The sequence below is a fragment of the Anolis sagrei genome, chromosome 6 (genome assembly GCF_037176765.1).
Source record: "Anolis sagrei isolate rAnoSag1 chromosome 6, rAnoSag1.mat, whole genome shotgun sequence".
Lineage (NCBI taxonomy): Eukaryota > Metazoa > Chordata > Lepidosauria > Squamata > Dactyloidae > Anolis > Anolis sagrei.
In genome coordinates this window covers 123,529,927-123,550,619 of record NC_090026.1, presented here as the reverse complement: position 1 = coordinate 123,550,619, position 20,693 = coordinate 123,529,927, and the positions used below count along the sequence as shown (strand labels likewise).

Here is a 20,693-nt window from a genome sequence, read left to right as displayed (position 1 = left end):
ATTAACATCTGCTAGGTCAAGGATGGGCAAATGTGCAAGGGTTGGGGCCAATTTAGCCCAATCCCTCCTTGAGTGAATCCAAATGTTGGTGCTTTCAAATATCTCCACATTTGACTTTATACCATGGCTTGGGGGCCAGATGCAGGCCCCTGGGTGCTTACATCAGGCCATCCTCATTTTCTCTGTCCTCCCAGTATAAGGACATGGTGGCCCAATGCATAATTATTAGGCCTGGGTAACAATGGAAAAATTTGTTTCTAAAATCGATTTGTATTTGGGTTTTTTTTTTGTTTCGATATTTAAAATAATTACAAAATTTTCCTTTTAAAAAGTTCGATATTTACGAAATTTCGTAAATGGTAAAAAATTAACGAATCGATTTCCGAACCAATAACGAATCGATTCGTTAATGGTGGACGCGACCGCGAAATACGCTAAAAAACCTCCAAAACCTTCTGAAGCTTCCCTCTCCCTCTGTTGTTGACTGTTGGTGTGATATTATAATTTTTTTTCACTAATTAAACCATAAAACTGGCCCAGACATGCGGAAATAATAACAAAACGACCTCAAAACAATAACGAAACGAATACAATATCAAAATATGAAGCATTTACAAAACGTTTTTGAAAATTCGGTTTTTTTAATAATTGCTCCAGAATGGTTCGTTATGGTTTTGTAATTGAAAAAATTAACGAATTATTAACGAATTACGAATTAACGAAACGAAACCGCCCAGCCCTAATAATTATGCAAAAGGGACAGGGAAGGCATGCAGCAGCTGAGAGCCCATTGAAGCACTCTCAGCCACAGCATGTCTTGCCCTCCTCCCGGCGTAAGGGTGGTTCAAGCAGCCCCGTCCTTACGCTGAAAGGTTGGCCTGAGGAAGGCACATATTGGCTGAGAGCCCTCCAGAGCATTTTTTGCCACTGCTTGTCTCACCCTCCTTCCAGAAAAATGCCACAAGGACAGATTTGGGGAGGAGAATAGGGGCAGTCACCACATGTTTCGTTATCCTCCTGGCACAAGGGTGGCATGAGCAGCTCCATCCTTATGCTGAGAGGATGGCCTGAAGAAGGCACGTAGTGACTGAGAGCTGTCCAAAGCATTTTCAGCCATCGCCTGTCTCACCCTCCTCCCAGCGTAATGCTACGAGGACAGATTGGGGAGGAGGATCATTTATTTATTTATTTATTTATTTGCACCTTTTATATTCCACCCTTCTCACCCCGCAGGGGACTCAAGGCGGATTACAGTATACACATATATGGCAAACATTCAATGCCAATTTTGGCATATAATATATACAGACATAGACAGAGGCTATTTAACCTTTTCTGGCCACCAGGGGAGCTGTCACTTTCATTGTCCATCTGCGACACTGATGAAGTACTTCCGCATTCCCCGCATGCTTTTTGCTGGAGTGCTTGCTGGAATCTTTTTTTATGTCCTCATAAATTAGTTAATTTAGCATCCCCACACTTTAAGGTGGTACCTAATTTTCCTACTTGACAGATGCAACTGTCTTTTGGGTTGCAAAGGTCGACAACAGGCTACACAATTGGTTGGAAACCCACTCCAACCCGGGCTGCTTCGAACTAATTACCTTTTTTGGTCAGAGTGATCAGGGATGAGGATTAGGGCAGTCACCACATGTATTGTTTTCCTCCCGGCATAAGGGTGGTATGAGCAGCCCCATCCTTATGCTGAGAGGATGGCCTGAGAAAAGAACGTAGTGATTGAGAGCCCTCTGGAGCATTTTCGGCCGTCGCTTGTCTCACCGTCCTCCCAGCATAACGCCACGAGGACAAATAGTGGGAGGAGGATCAGGGATGAAGATTGGGGCAGTCACCGCATGTCATGTTTTCCTCCCATCATAAGGACAAAGCAAGCAGCCCCGTCCTTATGCCAGGATGACAACCTAAGGACCTGCCCCCACCCCCACCCCCTTCCTTGCCACACCCTCTCACAGGCCCTCTCCTTCCCGCCCACAATGCAGCTCCAAGGCAAAAAAGTTTGTCCATGCCTGCTATATGCTGTCTGAAATGGATACCAAAAGTCACATGGCAATGCTTCTGGCTGCCATTTTGAATGGGATGTTCTGGGGGTGGGGGGGGGGGATTCAGGGAGATGAGGAAGTAGACTTTCACACATTTTGCATACCTGTTTTCAGGTTTGGTGGGATCTTTGCATATAAATTTAAAGTAAAAAATCACCTGAAAATCCCACCATTTTTTAAAATGGGGAGGGCATTGAGGATCTGGGACAATTCAGATACTATACAATATGGCCTGTGCTATATCCACCAGAAATCCACCTAATACGGTTTGGGACCCGTCTACCTGTGTGACCGCATTTCTGTGTACTAACCCACACGATCTCTCCAATCATCTGGAGAGGCCCTACTTGCGCTCCCAACTCTGTCGCAGGTGCGACTGGTGGGGACGAGGGAGAGGGCCTTCTCGGTGGTGGCCCCTCGTCTCTGGAATTCACTCCCCAATAATATTAGGCATGCCCCAACTTTGGCAATCTTTAGGAGGAGTCTGAAAACGTGGTTATTCCAACGTGCCTTCCCAGAATAAGAAACTCACAGCAATCTGTCCTTAAATGCACTTTATTAATGACCTAGGATTGTTTGCACGCCCATCACTTCCCGAAAATTCTATCTTAATCATATTTTACCTGCCATGTCCAGCATATTTTAAATTTTAATTATTACATTTGGCCCAGCCATAAGTTTTTAAATGTCGTCGTGCTATTGTTAATGTTTATTGCTTATTTTCTGTTATGAGTTTTATTCACTGTTTGTATTATTGTTGTTTTTGCTTTTGTTATTGCTGTGTTGTGGGCTCGGCCTCATGTAAACCGCACCGAGTCCCTTGGGGAGATGATAGCGGGGTACAAATAAAGTATTATTATTATTATTATTATTATTACTATTAATACACACTTTAGGAAAAGTTATGAATTTCAGAATTCTTCAATCAACATAGAAACTTCATGGGATTTTGGAAAGTATAGTTTATGTTTCTCAAGTTCTGGTATAGTTCAGCATCCTTTCTTCCAGGTGCCTCAAAGAAGTTCCAAAATATGATAATGGATCTTTCCCATTGTTTGAATTAGTATATTAAGAGGGACACAACCAGTAATTAAGGGCTATTGATAAATGTGCTTGCCTTTCCTGTGGTCAGTCCAGTTCTTTTTTTGGTTTATCAGGTTTATCCATAGCTGTTGATATCAAGCATGTCCACCTCTCTGTTTGATTAAACAAATATAACTTTTGAGTGTACCGTGCTGTTATTGAAGAGGGGCCGGATGGATGGATGGATGGGTAGATTGATGTTGCTAACTGTTCTTCATCAACTACACTGTAATTTGTATTGTGATTAATTGTCTTATGGATGTTCTTCTGCAAAGATGTGTTCTGCTAATGGAATATGCTGGCATTGCCAGAGCCTGTAAGTAAGTGGATAAGTTGATGACTTGACAAGCATTTCTCCTCCCCTGGAGCTTGTATGCTTTCCAAAATGAGACTTTCTAGAAAATCTACAAATGAAGACTTCAGTCAAAGGATGTTGGTGCCTTCCAGATCTTTCTAAATATAGTCCAGGGAATCAAGGAATCCCACATAAGTGCACCATGGGTCCCTCAGTGGCATGAGTCATTTTCTGAAGGCCATATGTTATTCTACATCAATAGTCCTTGATATTTGCACAGCCTAAATCCAAACTTAATTTGAGCCTGGGGAATGTTTAGGACTACACCTCCCATACTCCCCTGGGATCTCCTGGGATCTGTAGTCTAAAACAGTTGCATTTCCAGACTCTGCTTTGATCTAGGACAGGCATGGGCAAACTTTAGCCCTCCAGGTGTGTAGAGAAATGTTTATTATAAAGTGTTTATTATACTGTGTTTAAACTGTATTTATGTTTTACATTGGTTGCTATGGCCTAGCTGTGAGAGATAGGTTGCCATGGTGACAAGGCATAAGAGGAGGTGGGCGGAGCTTAAGGAGAAAAAGGTTTGAAAGCGACAGTTAATTTTCAGTCAGGAGGATGAGACCCTGAGAGGAGCAGAGTCAGATAGGACTCTGGGAAAGTAGCAGAGTCAGATAGGACTCTGAGAGAGTAGTTTAGTCAGGAGGAAGAGACCCTGAGAAGAGGAGCAGAGTCAGTTAGGGCTCTGTGTTGTGAAGCAGTGTGAATTCAGTTAGTTCTTAGTATTTGTGAATATTTCTTCAGCAAGGGAGCTGAAGGTGAAACCTTGTTAGATTGCTTGTGTTAAAAAGAATCTAACAGAGGGGGTTTTAGGATCGCCAGTAGTGAAAGACTGGGGATCAGTGGTTTGATCAGGTATAGGACAAACAGTGTGAATATTCACAACAGGAACACTGAAATAATAAAGCACTTCACTGAAGAAGGAGTTTATAAGATTGTAACATCAGAAGCCTGAATGTATCTCAACCAAGCCATATTGTAACCATTAAGCTTGTGCCAAGTTCAACATCTCAATATTGCAACAATTACGCTTTGTTAACAATAAACTTGTTCTCTTTGTATTTTAAACCTGCCTCCTCCATTGCTTTTACGTTTGGTGCATTCCACTCTACCAAAGTTACCTCACAACGCAAATAAGGATAAACAGAGACTTTAAAACCAGCGTCTCTAAACATATTGGTGGCAGTTTAATTTAGCAGTCTCGGAACTTCCTTACAGTTAATGGTGGCATTAGGAAAATTAATACTTCCTCACATTTAGTGGGATTAACAGCGTCCTTACACATTTTTTTGGTGGTCCCATTTTGGTGACATTGGCACATCTTTACAAGGTGTTTTGGACTTCAACTCCCACAATTCCTAACAGCCTACCGGCTGTTAGGAATTGTGGGAGTTGAAGTCCAAAACACCTGGAGGGCCAAGGTTTGGCCATGCCTGATCTAGGATAAAGCAAAACTTTTCAACTTTTGAGCAAGTGAAATGATATGAAGCTGCCTCCGCTGCTGCCATAATAAGCATTGTATCCCTCCCCCAGATCTTTAGAAAGGCCACCAGAAATGGAAACAGCTGCCCCAGTTCTGCTCTTGTGAACTGGAGTTACAATACAGTCCTAATTTTTAAGGCTCGAGGGCACTTGCATGAGAAGCAGTCTACATACTGAGAAGGAGCAGAAAATGATTCAGCCGTGAGATAACGTCTGGCACCCTCTTAGGAACATCCACAAGGGTAACAGCGTTATGGCTGCATATTGAGATTTTGGGGTTTTGTGGAAAGAAGAATTCTCCACCTTCTCACACGATGAGCTAAATCTCTATAGGAATTACTTTCCATTTAGCAAAATCCATTCTTACATGGCCTTTTGTGGTCAATGGAGAACAAGGGACTTTGGGAAAACATCTGCCTATGTCCCTGCTTCTCTGCAGGTGGGAGGACAAAGGGATCAAAGCCTACAATGGAACCTGCTTTTGCCCACAAATGCCCTCTAGGAGATGTAGGGGTCATTTTGCTGTATTTTAGGAGAATATCCCCATTGTGGGTCTTTTTTGAACCTAGACTTGACCTCTTATATGCCTTCAACAGTCAGCCCTCTCCTAGAGATGTGAGAATGTCCCATGATGCCTTCATGGGGGGCATTGGGGACCAAACAAGGTTCTGAAAAAGTAATCCTTGTGGTCCATACAATGGTGTCTGAGGGTGGCATGCAGTCTGTGGGCTACACTTCAGCCACCTTTGCTAAGGCCAGATGCAAAATGACAGTGTTAATCTCCCAGATCTTCTCCTCCCAGACCCTTGGTAGACCTCTTTCCAGATCTCCAGAGGTTCTGGAGGATGACTTTATTAGGTTTCTGGTTATAGGTCAATAGATGCTTCTCAGCCATCATTTACATGCCACTACCACTAAATGGTGATGAAGGGACCCAGAGGAGGATGTATGAGTATGATATTGTAGTTTTGCTTGGGAACCTTAGGCTACAGCTTCTGATGTAGGGGACCTGCAAAGATGTAACCAATCCAGAAGTGTGTGCATGTATACAGACTCGAGCCATTGGACCATCTAACCCAATATTGCAAATTCTGGCCAATAGCCATTCTTCAAAGTTTTAGGCAAGATTCTTTCCAAGCTTTACCAGAAGGTATTTAGGTTTCCTTGGTGGTTAATTTCAAGTATTAACCAAACCTCAGGTAGCAAAGCCTTCAGGTTCAGAAAAGATTGGGAGTTTTCAGTGTGATACTCTCCTTTGATACTTTGCCCATGTCACAAGGGAAAGCAAACTTCTCCAAACAGCAATATTTGGGGGAAGAGATGGAGACAGACGTTTTGAATGATGCAGAAAGACTTATCAATGCTCCAGAGTGTAGCAACATCATGTTTTTGACTGGTATAATTCTCAGAATCTATCAGCGACTATGCTGGCTGGCAGATTCTTGGAACTGTGGTCCACAAAAATAACCTTTTCTCCCCAAGCTTGCCATGAGCATTTTGTACGCACATTTGTGTACGCTCCTATGGTGCTTTGCTTTAGATAACAATATGTTATAGCTCAAACCTGTATATTCTGAGCCTTTGCCAAGGATGCTGGTGATTGCAGGTCCAGTTTCCCAGAAGTGTGGCCAGTCCTAGCCTTTATTCCTCCTCATTTTGTTTTGTTTCCTTGCAGTTCCTGTCCCAAAGGGTATCGGTGTCTAAGAGCAGGTGGAAATCCTGACCATGGCTTCACAAGCTTCGACACTTTTGGCTGGGCCTTTCTCTCCTTGTTTCGTCTCATGACGCAGGATTACTGGGAGCGCCTCTACCAACAGGTAGATGACTCATTTGGCCTCATTTGAAGCCCTTTATAGTCTGTTTATAGTCTACTTTTGAAACTGGGGGTGGGGTGGGGGGGAGCAAAGAATGTTCAAACATTACTTAAAAGTCTGGAGTTGGTTCCATTATGGTTCCCTTTCAAGACTGATAAAAGTCAGTTCACAGACTCCCCTAGGCTGCAACACCACTGGTCATATTGGCTAGGGGATTCTGAGAACTGTCACCCCCAAATAATGGTCAATTTCCTACATCAGGGGATGTATGTAGCTACATCTTCATAGCTATGTCTCCTGTTGCTATCCCAAACACTCACCTTATAAACAGTACATATCTCTCCCTCTAATACAGCTATTTTCGCATTGTGAGAGATCACGGGTATGGTTATAGAGGTGTCCATCTACATCTGTGGGTTTACCACTTAAAGAACAGACTAATGTGTTCCATTGAGGAATCTCTAAATCAGTGGTTCTCAAACTTCTTAATGCCGTGACCCCTTAATACAGTTCCTCATGTTGTGTGGTGATCCCCAACCATAAAATTATTTTCATAACTGTGATTTTGCTAGTTATGAATTGTAATAGAAATACCTATAGGCAGGATGTGTTTTCATACACTGGATGAAATTTTGCACACATACCCAATACTCCCAAATTTGAATATTGGTGGGGTTGGGGGGTGGGGTTGGAAGGGATTGATTTTGTCATTTGGGAGTTGTTGCTGCTGGGATTTATAGTTAACCTACAATCAAAGAGCATTTGGAACTCCACCAATGATGGAATTGAATCAGACTTGGCACACAGAGCTCCCATCACCAACAGAAAATATTGGAAGGGTTTAGTGGGCATTGACCTTGGTTTTGAAGTTGTAGTTCACCTACGTCCAGAGAGCACTGTGGACTCAAACAAGGATGTGGACCAGTCTTGACACAAATACTCAGTATGTCCAAACATTGCTGGTGTTTGGGGAAAATAGACCTTGACATTTGGGAGTTGTAGTTGCTGGGATTTATAGTTCACCTACAATCAAAGAGCATTCTGAACCCCACCAACCATGGAATTGGGCCAAACTCCCCACAGAGAACCCCCATGACCAACAGAAAATACTGTGTTTTCAAATGGTCTTTGGCAACCCCTCTGACACCCCACTCATGACTCCCCCCACCCAGGGGTCCCAACCCCCAGGTTGAGAAATGCTGCTCTAGATCCTCCAACATGACTGCATGGTCAACTTCCAAGCCAAAGAATGTAGAGATTCAGAAAAAGCAAGTGCAGTGTAAAGTACACATCGAGGAGGATGTGTAAAGAAATACATGAAGGGATGAAGAATACAGGTGTGTACCTGAATTTTGCAGGGAGGGACAGTGTAAGGAAAGCTGAAACTCAAAATGAATTGAGACTAGCTAGGCAAGCGTGGAACAACAGAAATATATTCAGAGTAAGAGTACAGTGAAAGAAATGATGGACTGCTGGCCTGGAAGATGATAAAATGTTAAGAGTTGGAACTGCACAATACGTGTTTGCTTCAGTTTTCTCCCCCCAAAAATGTGCTTCTGAACATGGCAAGGAATACAGGTGACAAATTAACACTCATAAGGAATCATCTTGGTTAACCTAGAGGAGTTCAAAGCTTCAGTATCAGATGAACTGTATCCTAGAGTATTGAAGGAACTTGCTGATATACTCAACTATTTGGTATCATTTTAGAAATCTTAGGAAATGAGTGAGGAGACAGAGGATAGAATACAAACAAACAAACAAACATTGTCCCTTCCTTTAAAAAAAAAAAGGTGGGGGGAGATGATCTAGGAAACTACAGGACAGTCAGCCTGACCTCAATACCAGGAAAAATATTAGAACGGATTATGCAGGAGTCTGTTTGCAAGTATTTTGATGACAATGCAGCGATTAGTGGGAGCCAGCATGGGTTTACCAACAAATCCTGCCAAACTAACCTTATATCTTTTTTTGATTGGATCATTTGGTTAATAGATGGCAGAACTGCGGTAGATGTCATTTATCTGGATTTCAGCAAAGCATTGCATATGGTCCCTTATGACATTTTGATTAGCAAAGTGACTAAATATGGAATTGATGGAAATACCATTAGGTGGGTCCATAATTGGTTGGAAAACTAGCTCTTTAGTTCTCAGCTGTGGCTCTGCTTCAAATTAGAAGGGGATTTCAAGTGAAATTCTGCATGTTTCTGTCCTTGGACTAACACAGTTCAATGTTTTGGGTTGTTGTAGGTTTTTTCGGGCTATGTGGCCATGGTCTAGAGGCATTCTCTCCTGACGTTTTGCCTGCATCTATGGCAAGCATCCTCACTACCTCTGAGGATGCTTGCCATAGATGCAGGCGAAACGTCAGGAGAGAATACCTCTGGACCATGGTTATATAGCCCGAAAAAACCTACAACAACCCAGTGATTCTGGCCATGAAAGCCTTCGATAATACGGTCAATGTTTTATTAGTGATTTAGGGCCCTTCTAGACAGGCCCTATATTCCAGGATCTTATCCCAGGTTTCTGTTTATCTGGCAGTGCAGACTCATTTAATCCAGTTTAAAGCAAAACAAAAAACAAAAACAAAAAAACCTGGGATCAGATCCTGGGATATAGAGCCTGTCTGGAAGGGCCCATAGATGATGTGGTAGAGGGAATCCTCATCAAATTTGTCTTTGATGCAAAAACTAATTCATTGGAAGATAGGAACAGTATTCCAAAAGACCCTAGAAAAATTGGGCTGAAATTAATGAAATTCAACAGGAACAGATGCAAAAGTATCCAAAATTGAATGCACAGATATAAGAAGGACCCAAAACTGAATGCACAGATATAAGAATGGGAATACTTGGCTCAGGAGTGCTATATGTAGGAAGGACAATGGGATTACTAGCTACTAGTGTGATGCTGCAATAAAGAAGCCAGGTACCTTTATTAATAGAACCATTGCTTCCAAGTAAAGGGAAGTAATAGTTCCACTATATTTCTGTGCTGTTCCAACATCATCTGAAGTACAGTGTTCACTTTTGGGCACCCCATTGCAAGGCTATAGACAAGTTGGAGTGAGTTCAGAGAACAGCAATAAGGATAATAAGACACATGGAGAACAAAAGTTATGAGAAGAGCTTGAAGGAGCTGGGTATGTTCAGCTTGGTGAAGAGAAGACTGAGGACTGACATGATTGCCCTCTTCCACAAAGAAGAGGGTGCAGCCTTGTTCTTTGCTGCTTCAAGGAGTAGAACTACATCTAGTGGTTTTAGTTGCAGTAGGGAAGATTTTGATTGATCATTAAAAGGAACTTCTTGACAGTTAGAGATTCACCAATTGCCTAGAGAGGTAATGGGATCTCCTTCTCTGGATGTCTTCAAAAAGATGCTAGATACCCACCACCTGGGATATTCTCTAGCTGCAGATTCTACATTGAGCAGGGAATGAGACTTGATGCCCATAGGGCACCTTCCAACTCTACATTTACATGATTCTATGGTGCTAACTCTGGAACAAATGGTGGTTGCTAGCATCAGGATTCTAGGCCTTGCATCGAGGGACTTTTGGGTAAACAACACTGAATTACATCATTTTAAATTGTGGGAACAATTAACTGCATGATTTGTTTGGTGCATATTGTTTGGAAGATTTGGAAACATAAGCTAAACGTTGTCACTATTGGGAAGATCAGAAATCAGTGACAGAATTCATGCTTTGCATGCAGAATATACATACATTCTGAATGCATAATTATCTGTATAATCTGAAACCCATGTTTCTTATAGGCTAACAGATTCTAAAAATTTGGTAGTTTTGTTACCCTACTCCCAAGAACGTTTTCCAATCTCTATTCACAACAACAACAATTCTTTATTGATTAGTCAATTTTGACCATATCAAAACATGCAAAACATACAAAAACATACACACTTGCCCATACATACAGTAAAACCATATATGAATACAAGGCATCCCAGCCTACTGGCCTGTCAACCCACTCCTAAATGATTGTGCAACTACAAGATTAAAAGATTAAAAATTGATTCATTCCTTAAAGTAGGGTTTGGGCGGGGGCACCCATGTTTCTTATAGTTTATTATTAGCTAACAGATTCTAAAAATTTGGTAGTTTTGTTACCCTACTCCCAAGAACTTTTTCCAAGCTCTATTCCTCTTTTACTGAGGAAGCATACCCTAATTTGCTAAGTTGGCACATCTTCTCCATCTTGGCTATTGGGCATCCCCAGTTTTGGCTGGTAATATAGCAGTGAAGTGAGGGATATTACTAGTATGATAGTAGTCTGAACTTTGAAGATGATATCCAAGATCTGAACCCATTTGGAGGACATGTTCTTCAGCCTTGATAAAGTGTGGTTTTAAAAAGTTTGGACTGAAATTCATTGTGTGTTCACTCTTGCATTGGGACAGAAGGCATCAATTGCTTAGATCTAGAAGAAGGTCCAAGGTTGTCTTGCTTCACAGTGAAAAAATAAATATTGTGAAAAAATAAATTTAGTGATTATTTTTGAAACAATAATGTTGATAATAATAATAATCATCATCATCATCTATCTAATTTTGTTGTTCTAGACCCTTAGATCTGCTGGCAAGATCTACATGTTGTTTTTCATGCTGGTCATCTTTTTGGGCTCCTTTTACCTGGTCAACCTGATCTTGGCGGTGGTGGCCATGGCGTATGAAGAGCAGAACCAAGCCACAATCGCTGAGATGGAAGCAAAGGAGAGGAAGTTTCGGGAAGCCATGGAAGCACTGAAGAAAGAGCAAGAGGTCTGTCAAAATTCCTAGGGAATAGTCTTTGAGTAACCAATGCTTGTTGTGCTTGCCCTGATTTCTCTTGCATCATCACCAAATCACATGACTCCACACTTGCAAGACTATACCAGTCCAAATCAGGCATAGCGTGAGTGGCATCCTCAGGCAACTGTTCCAGCTGGGTCAACTCTTGATTGCTATTCTAGTACTTTACAAAATGTCATATCACCAAGAACATTCCTTAGTTGTGGTAATTGACTTGCGTCTGTTCTCTTTCACTTATAACAGTTCCAGATGTGCCTGGATTTGGGTCTTTTCTGGGCATTTTAGGGAGCTCTTGGATACTACCCTAAAACAAAGTGTTCACAAACTCTCACAGTACTCTAGATCACCTCCATTTCCAATATATTGTTGGTAAAAAAAAATGGTGGCTGCAATTATTAACCATGGATCCTAGAAGATCACCACTGTGACCTCTTAGAAATTGTTAGATAATGATTGAAATCTGGCATTGAAGGAGTTTGGAGGCAATAGGGCAAAATGAGAGATTATAGATAAAAACTGGAATCCTTTTATCTTGTTGTTTTCAGAAACCAACTTTGGCCATTGAGCACCATTGAAATGCACATCATTTTGGCCCAACACATTGTAAACCTATTATGTTATTTATAGCTATGTTTATCTGAATTGGATTTGTAACTATAAATGGGTAATCAATAACAGTGCCTGATTACAATATTAAAAAGTAATTTTAAATAAACCAAAGCAGCACATCAGGATAATGGGGCTTGATCTTGTACCCATATTCTCTGTGTGCAAAGCCCATTTGGACCTCTTCCCTAAGGATAATCTTGGATCCTATCTGGAATATTCAAGTTTAATGTAATGAAGCATGTTTTAGTTTTTCGCCAATTCCTCACCTTGATGTAAGGAAAACCTGCAGGCAGTCTTTGACTTGAATTCTTCACAAAGAAGTGAACTCGCTCTGATTTTTCCATAATCTGGTCAATGAATGTATAATCCATAGGCTAACTGAAAACCCCCATTGTATTTTATTGATAGTTAATACAATTATGTTCTCAGCATTTCCAACCATCTACATTGAGGCTTAGACTGTTTTGCAAGCATTTTCCTTCCCCCTTTAGCCCTTGAACTGCAAAACTTCTGGTTATCATCCTGGTCAGAAAGAGCCCAGAACAAGACTATATTGAACCAAGAGTCAAGTACCATTTAGCTGAGTTATGATTCTTTGATCCATGTGGCTCAGCTCTTACAGATTTCTGTTTTGTGGTTGTTAGTCTGAAGATGTCTTAAGGCCTGGTGGCAAATCTTTTGCTGATCCAGACAGATGGTTGTGTTCTTAGACATTTGCAGGATTTTCCCTACTACAGGGAAAAGACGGATAGATATCCTTTGTAACAGCTGTAGCGTAGGCCTTTTATTTTTTTGCAATAACTCAATGCTTTTTGTATTCTTTCTTCTCTTCTACACACCATCTTCTTCATTTTTCTCCCTGCCAATACATGAACATGTCTAGATATTTGCAGGCAACTGACAGCCTTATGCTTTATATAAGGATTGGGATGACAAGATGACTCAAAGTAAATTATCTCAATCCAATGAGTGAATTTTAGAACTGAAGGCCACCACTCCTCTGTCCAGATCAGACATGCCTGACAGATGGCTTCCCAGCCATCACTGAAATACTTCCAGTGAAGGAGAGCCAGTGTGTTGGACTATGACTCTAGTTTGAGAGTTGGACTATGACTCTGGAGACCAGGGTTTGAATCCCTGCTCAACCATAGAAGCCAACTGGGTGACCTTGATACAACTTGAAGGCACACAACTACAAAGGGAAGAAGAGGCTACTGCTTTCCAAAGCACACTGTCCTACTGCCAAAATAGTTGTCCTAATGTGGAGCCAAAATCTGTTTCTTTGCCACTTCCACTCATTGGTCTAAGTCCTGTATTCTGGAGCAAGAGAAAGCAAATATGCTATTTTCTGCATGACAGCCTTCAGTGTACTTGAAGACACTGTGCCATTAGAATTTGTAAAGTGGGCCAGTGACTGGTGTCTGAACTGGTCTTGTGGGGCATGAATGTGCCCCACTGTTGCCACTATTGAAACTAGGCTCCTCTATGGAGAATAGCCTGAGCTAAAGCATTATATTATCAATTCTTCCAAAAATGAACAGTTTGTGCAAATCAGGTCTTTATACACACATGCAGGTATGGTGTGTCCAATGGGTTGTTGAATAGAATACACACACCATAAAACAACACATCAATCCCTCCATACACACATCCCACCACCATACAGCCCCCAATGCCACATCAGTGCAATTGACCTGATTGTTGCATGCTTTCAAGTTATTTACATATTATAGCAACCTAATCTGAATCTATCACAGGATTTCCTTGACAAGATTTTTTCAGGGGACTTTGGCCATTATCTTCCTCTGAGGCTGAAAGAGTGGGACTTTACCAAGGCCATGCAGTAGGGTTTTCCATCCGTGAGTAGAGATTTGAACCATGGCATTCCATACTCCTTGTCCAACATGCAAACTATTACATGAGGCTAGTTTTATGAATACATGAAGGAAGAGGACCATGGTGGAGTGGGGTGGAATCTCCTTTCATGAGGTTTTTAAGCAGAGACTGGATAGCTATTTGTCAGGAGTGTATAGCAAATGGGGTTGGACTGGGTGGCCCTTGGGTCTCTTTGACTCTGTGATTCTGTGAAGTCTTAGTTCTGGCTTTTCCTCTCCTTTGCTTTAGTTCCCCCTGTTTATAGGCTTTCCAAAAAGTGTAGATAACTTCCTCTGTATTGGTTTTTGGGTGGAGCTTAAAATCCCTTTCTACAGCAGAGCTACAGTGAATTAGACGCTTGGATATTGTCTGGTATCCTAGGCCTAGCAATCCAAAACAGGCATTCTTAGCACCTGCTGCATTCAGCAGTATTTTTATACCAGCAGTCCAAAAGACAACAGAAGCTTTTGGCCAGCCTAAGCTTCACAGGAAAGAAGATTAAGACAGGTTGTAAGCAACAACTTATAATCCATCGCTTTACACCACAGGCAAAAGACTTTCAACGATTCCAGAAATATGACTGCAACCAGCAAAGGCACCTTTTGTAATGTATTGTTTTCAGTTACCTTATGATTTTTCCCAGGTGGAGTTAACCCTTTATTAATCTTGTTTCAGTAAACTCATTTGGTTATCTTTTCACCTCGCCTCAAAGTGCCTCTGTCTTGTAAGGGTCTTAATCTTAACAGAAGGTATCAGATAGCCCCCAAGTAAAGCCAGACAATACCGTTTTCCCAAAAGGCTCAGGTGTGCCATCACAGATTCTATCCTGCCATTGTAAAGTAGAGCATCAGCCCATTAACACTTTGAACCAGAGAATCTGGGACATTCTGTAATCCACTGCCAATTCTCTCTGCCAATTCAGAACAGTTAAGGAAGGAATATGAAATTGCCCCCTACTTCTCTACCCTATCTCCCTCTTGTTTCCTGGATTCACAGATGATAACGTTAAGCTACCGTCATCTGCATGTTCAAGAGCCACATGACATTTCTATTAGTGCCCAAACATTGTGGTGAAGGCAAAGTGCCCAGCCATGAGATTCTGCCTCTGTGTGATCTCTTCCTCTCCCACAAAACCTGTACTATTTCTGCTGATGTAATTTTTGTTGCCAAGCAAAATCTTATCCTACAAGGTGACATAACGTGCTGTGACCAGGGATCCAGAGTGATAAACACAAATCATGGGCTCTGAAAACAACAACAACCCACATATATAATACACAGATAAGATGGACTTTTCCCCTCCGCATGCCTGGGCAGCATGCCTCTCTGCTTCAGTTATCTGAAGGAATCGTGGCAGGAAAAGCCTGATAACACCAAGAGGTGCTAGAAATGGATCTGAAGGCTAGTTCAAGGTATGTGTTTGGCAGTGAGAGAAAAGTAATCAAAATATTGCAGCAGAAACTGGAAACAGAGAAGGAAAAATAACCCAGCAGTGATTATGCGGAAAGGAACTGCTAGTTGGGATGAACCAAAAGGGTCACATTAGGGCAGGGGCAAACCTTTCTTTTCATTTGTGTTTTTTGCATCAATCTGTCCACTGTCCACAATGAGGTAGCAGACTGAAGCCATGCAGTTCTGGTATATACCACTTTGCTTCCAAGGAGGATATATTTCCATCTCACAAACAAATTGCAGACGATCTTTCCTCAAAGATACACATTCTCTCCAGTTTATCAGTTCCATCACCAATTTTATCTGGCATACATCAGGCTGGTATAGAAACTAATAGCCCACCGGCAGTCTGAAGCAATACAGTCTTTATTATTATTATTATTATTATTATTATTATTATTAGTGTCATGAACAACTTGAGAAACTGCAAGTTACTTCTGGTGTGAGAGAATTGGCTGTCTCCAAGGATGTTGTCCAGGGGATACTCGGATGTTTTAACATCCTTGTGGGAGGCTTCTCTCATGTCCCTGCATAGGGAGAACAAGCCCTATGAGGAGCGGCTTAAGGAGCCGGGCATGTTTAGCCTGAAGAAGAGAAGGCTGAGAGGAGATATGATAGCCATGTATAAATATGTGAGAGGAAGCCACAGGGAGGAGGGAGCAAGCTTGTTTTCTGCTTCCCTGGAGACTAGGATGTGGAGAAATGGCTTCAAACTACAAGAAAGGAGATTCCATCTGAACATGAGGAAGAACTTCCTGACTGTGAGAGCCGTTCAGCAGTGAAACTCTCTGCCCCAGAGTATGGTATAGGCTCCTTCCTTGGAAGCTTTTAAAGAGAGGCTGGATGGCCATCTGTCAGGGGTGATTTGAATGCAATATTCCTGCTTCTTGGCAGGGGGTTGGACTGGATGGCCCATGAGGTCTCTTCCAACTCTTTGATTCTATGATTCTATGATTCTATGGGAGCTGGAGCTGACAGAGGGAGCTCATCCATGCTCTCCCCAGATTCAAACCTCCGACCTGTCAGTCTTCAGTCCTGCCAGCACAGGGGTACCAGGGGCTCCATAAATAGCAGTACTATGCATATATTCAATGGTAGAGGCATACTTTGACTCTTGCAATATTTGTACCTTCCAGAGACATGCTCTGGACTATCATCAAATGTTGTCCAAATAGGGAGCCAAAGCTTGGAAACATTACTATTTGGATTGCAAATGTCAGAACCCCTAAGCCAACATAATCATAGCAAGGCTGTCTGGGAATATGGGGAGTTGAAGTCCAAAATAATGATTCCATGCTCTGGAGCAGGCATGGGCAAACTTTGACCCTACAGGTGCTTTGGACTTCAACTCCCACAATTCCTAACAGGCTGCTCTGGAGGGAATCAATTTAACTCAGTGTTTCTTAACCTTCCTAATGCCATGACCCCTTAATACAATACCTCATGTGATGACCCCCCAAACATAAAATTATTTTCATTGCTACTTCAGAACTGTAATTTTGCTACTGTTGTGAATCGTAATACCAGATATGCAGGATGTGTTTTCATTCACTGGACCAAATTTGGCACAAATACCCCATATGCCCAAATTCAAATACTGGTGGGGTTGTGGGGGGATTGGTTTTGTCATTTGGGAGTTGTAGTTTCTGAGATGTATAGTTCTCCTACAGTCAAAGAGCATTCTGAACTCCACCAATGATAGAAGTGAACCAAACTTGGCACACAAAACTCCCATGACCAACAGAAAATACTGGAAGGGTTTGGTAGGCACTGACCTTGAGTTTGGGAGTTGTAGTTCACCTACATCCAGAGAGCACTGTGGGCTCAAACAATGATGGATCTGGACCAAACTTGGAATGAGTACTTAAATGTGGACACTGGTGGAGTTTGGGGAAAATAGACCTTGACATTTGGGAGTTGTAGTTCCTGGAATTTATAGTTCACTTACAATCAAAGAGCCCCTTGAATCCCACCAACAATAGAATTGGGCCAAACTTCCCACATAGAACTCCACGACTAACAGAAAATACTGTGTTTTCTGATGGTCTTTGGTGACCCCTCTGACGCCCCCTCATGACTCCTCCCAGGGGTCCTGACCCTCAGATTGAGAAACACTGATTGACAGCAATGGTTATTATGAGCCCATGATCCCATACCAGTTGACAGCAGCTTCCTTTTTGTTTAATCAGAGCTATTGTGTTACCCTCTTTGCCCTGATGTGCATGGTTTATGGTCGATGAGTTGTTTTATTTGTACAAGGGCAACACTGGCAGTGTTTAAACAGCTGACCCCCCTGCCCCTCTCCACTATTATTCCACTTGTTGAATAATGGGATGCTAATGGCTGTTTGAAGCTGGAAGATCAATAAAGCAAATCTGGAAAGAATGCTAATTAACTCGAACTAATGGTGTGGGCTGCAAAGAATGAATGAAAAGCCATTAATTTCCTCCTCCTTAAAGCATGGGACTATCTTTGAAGAAGATGATCATCGCAATAATAAAAAGCCAAACGTCAATTTGTAATAGGCGTCCCCTGTACTTGCCGCCAATTAACACATGACAATAGTGCAGGATGTTGAGAGTGGCTTGTTTGACATCTATGTGTTTTCCACACATGGGGCACTGATGCCCTGAAGGAAAGGTCGTGGCCTTCCAGGGTCTCTTGCGGGGATTAATGTGGTTCTCTAGCTACTCTAATCAAGGTGAAAGAAGAAAGCGCAAAAGCTGGGTTGCAGCTAAACGTCAAAAAAACCAAGATTATGGCAACAAGAATGATTGACAACTGGGAAATAGAGGGAGAAAATGTGGAGGCCGTGACAGACTTTGTATTTCTAGGCGCAAAGATTACTGCAGATGCAGACTGTGGCCAGGAAATCAGAAGACGCTTCCTTCTTGGGAGGAGAGCAATGTCCAATCTCGATAAAATAGTAAAGAGTAGAGACATCAGACTGGCAACAAAGATCCGCATAGTCAAAGCCATGGTATTCCCTGTAGTAACCTACGGGTGTGAGAGCTGGACCTTAGGGAAGGCTGAGCGAAGGAAGATCGATGCTTTTGAACTGTGGTGTTGGAGGAAAGTTCTGAGAGTGCCTTGGACTGCGAGAAGATCCAACCAGTCCATCCTCCAGGAAATAAAGCCCGACTGCTCATTGGAGGGAAGGATACTAGAGACAAAGTTGAAGTACTTTGGTCACATCATGAGGAGACAGCAAAGCCTAGAGAAGACAATTATGCTGGGGAAAGTGGAAGGCAAAAGGAAGAGGGGCTGACCAAGGGCAAGATGGATAGATGGCATCCTTGAAGTGACTGGACTGACCTTGAAGGAGCTGGTGGTGGTGACGGCCGACAGGGAGCTCTGGCGTGGGCTGGTCCATGAGGTCACGAAGAGTTGGAGATGACTGAATGAATGAACAACAACAAGCTTCTCTAGCTTCCAACCCTGCCAGGCTATTGGTCCCTATTGAACAAGTGACCATGAGTTTTGAAGGGCTACTGCAGAACTGTATAGAGCTGCACCTTCAATTGTTATCTTTACCATACTCTTGATTTTTTTGGGAGGTCAAAACCTGTTATTACCTCTCTCACAATAGCAGCTTTGCCTCCTGTGTCATAAAAACGTTATGAATGAACATATAACAGCAGAATTTGCTACAAATCATAGCCTGAAGTGTCCTCTACGCAAAGCTACCATTCAACATAGTCACCATAAATTTGTACACATTCGTGTCATCATTTAACCCAGGCATTAAAGCCATTTTGGAAAAATTCAGGGTTTTGCTTCGTGACACATGATTTTAAACGTCACTCCAGTCATTGAATCTGAAACCACATAGGTTCTCTTTCAGAGGTCCAAACAGGTAAAAGTCAGAAAGGGGCCAAATCGTAAACATTCTTCAAGTGATGATGGATTTCCTTAGGGGCACATCCTTCTTTTGCCAGAAATTCAATGACGACACTTTCTTTTATTCATGGTTCTAATCGGTCAATTGAAAAAAAAAGAAAAGACTATATCAGTAGAGTTAGATTATCTCTATCATATCATACATATATAATCCAGTAGCTGTGAAAGAAATAAAAGTCAAGGCAATGGAGAACGCATCTCCCTCTGTGTCCCACCCCGGAATTTGAGATCATCTGGGGAGGCCCTGCTCTCAACCCCACCGCTATCACAAGTGAGGCTGGTGGGGATGAGGAGCAGGGCCTTCTCAGTGGTGGCCCCTCACCTGTGGAACTCACTCCCAGGAGAAATTAGGGCATCAACATCCCTCATCTCCTTCAGGAGGAAAGTAAAAACATGGTTGTAGGACCAGGCCTTCGGGCAATCTGACAACTAGATAAGGACAATCAGACGACTAGGACTGACAGGACTGACAAAGTGGATTTGGAAATTGGACTGAGATGACGAACGCTGAGCGTTAATTGTGTGAAATCAGGTTTTATTAGTTTTATAGTTGTAATGCAGAAACTGATTGCTAATTGTTTAACTGCTGCTATATTGTTTTTATTCTATTGTTATGTTGATGCCGGCATCGAATTGTGCCTTTGTAAGCCGCCCTGAGTCCCCTCCGGGATGAGAAGGGCGGGGTAGAAGTAACCGAAATAAAAATAAATAACATCCATCCATCTTGCCCTTGGTTGGCCCCTCTTCATTTTTCCTACCATCTTCCTCAACATCATTATCTTCTCCAAGCTTTCTTGTCTTCTCAAGCTTTCTTGTCTTCTCATGATATGTTCAAAGTACTTCATCTTTGTCTCTAATATCCTTCCCTCCAGTGAGCAGCCGGGTTTTATTTTTTGGAGTATGGACTGGCTGGATCTTCTCGCGGTCCAAGGCACTCTCAGAATTTTCCTCCCCCACCACAGTTCAAAAGCATCTATCTTCCTTCACTCAGCCTTTCCTATGGTCCAGCTCTCACATCCATAGGTTACTATGGGGAACAGGCATGTAACTGGGGGGGGGGGGGGGGGGGGCTGAAGCCCCTCAAGCCCCCCCCCCCCCCAAATTCTCAGGGTGGTCCACGAGAAGGCCTTACTGGTACATTATTTAAACTGTTATGTTTATTCATATCATGATCTGATCACCATGCTCAGTATATCCCATATGCATGGGGCTATTGGGGTAATGATACAAAAGGTTTGCTAGGGTAGATCCTC

General features: G+C 42.3%; 1 protein-coding gene across 5 annotated transcripts in view; it reads left to right on the top strand.

The window, feature by feature from the left end:
* The window catches only part of LOC132778998 (sodium channel protein type 5 subunit alpha-like), a 392,126-nt gene that overhangs the window by 204,898 nt on the left and 166,535 nt on the right, over positions 1-20,693 (top strand). For all 5 annotated transcript variants that reach the window (XM_067470381.1, XM_060782622.2, XM_067470377.1 and 2 more), the window contains 2 exons: positions 6,653-6,794; positions 11,377-11,574. In XM_067470381.1, the coding sequence (XP_067326482.1) occupies positions 6,653-6,794; positions 11,377-11,574 (340 nt within the window). The remainder of the gene's footprint in view (positions 1-6,652; positions 6,795-11,376; positions 11,575-20,693) is intronic.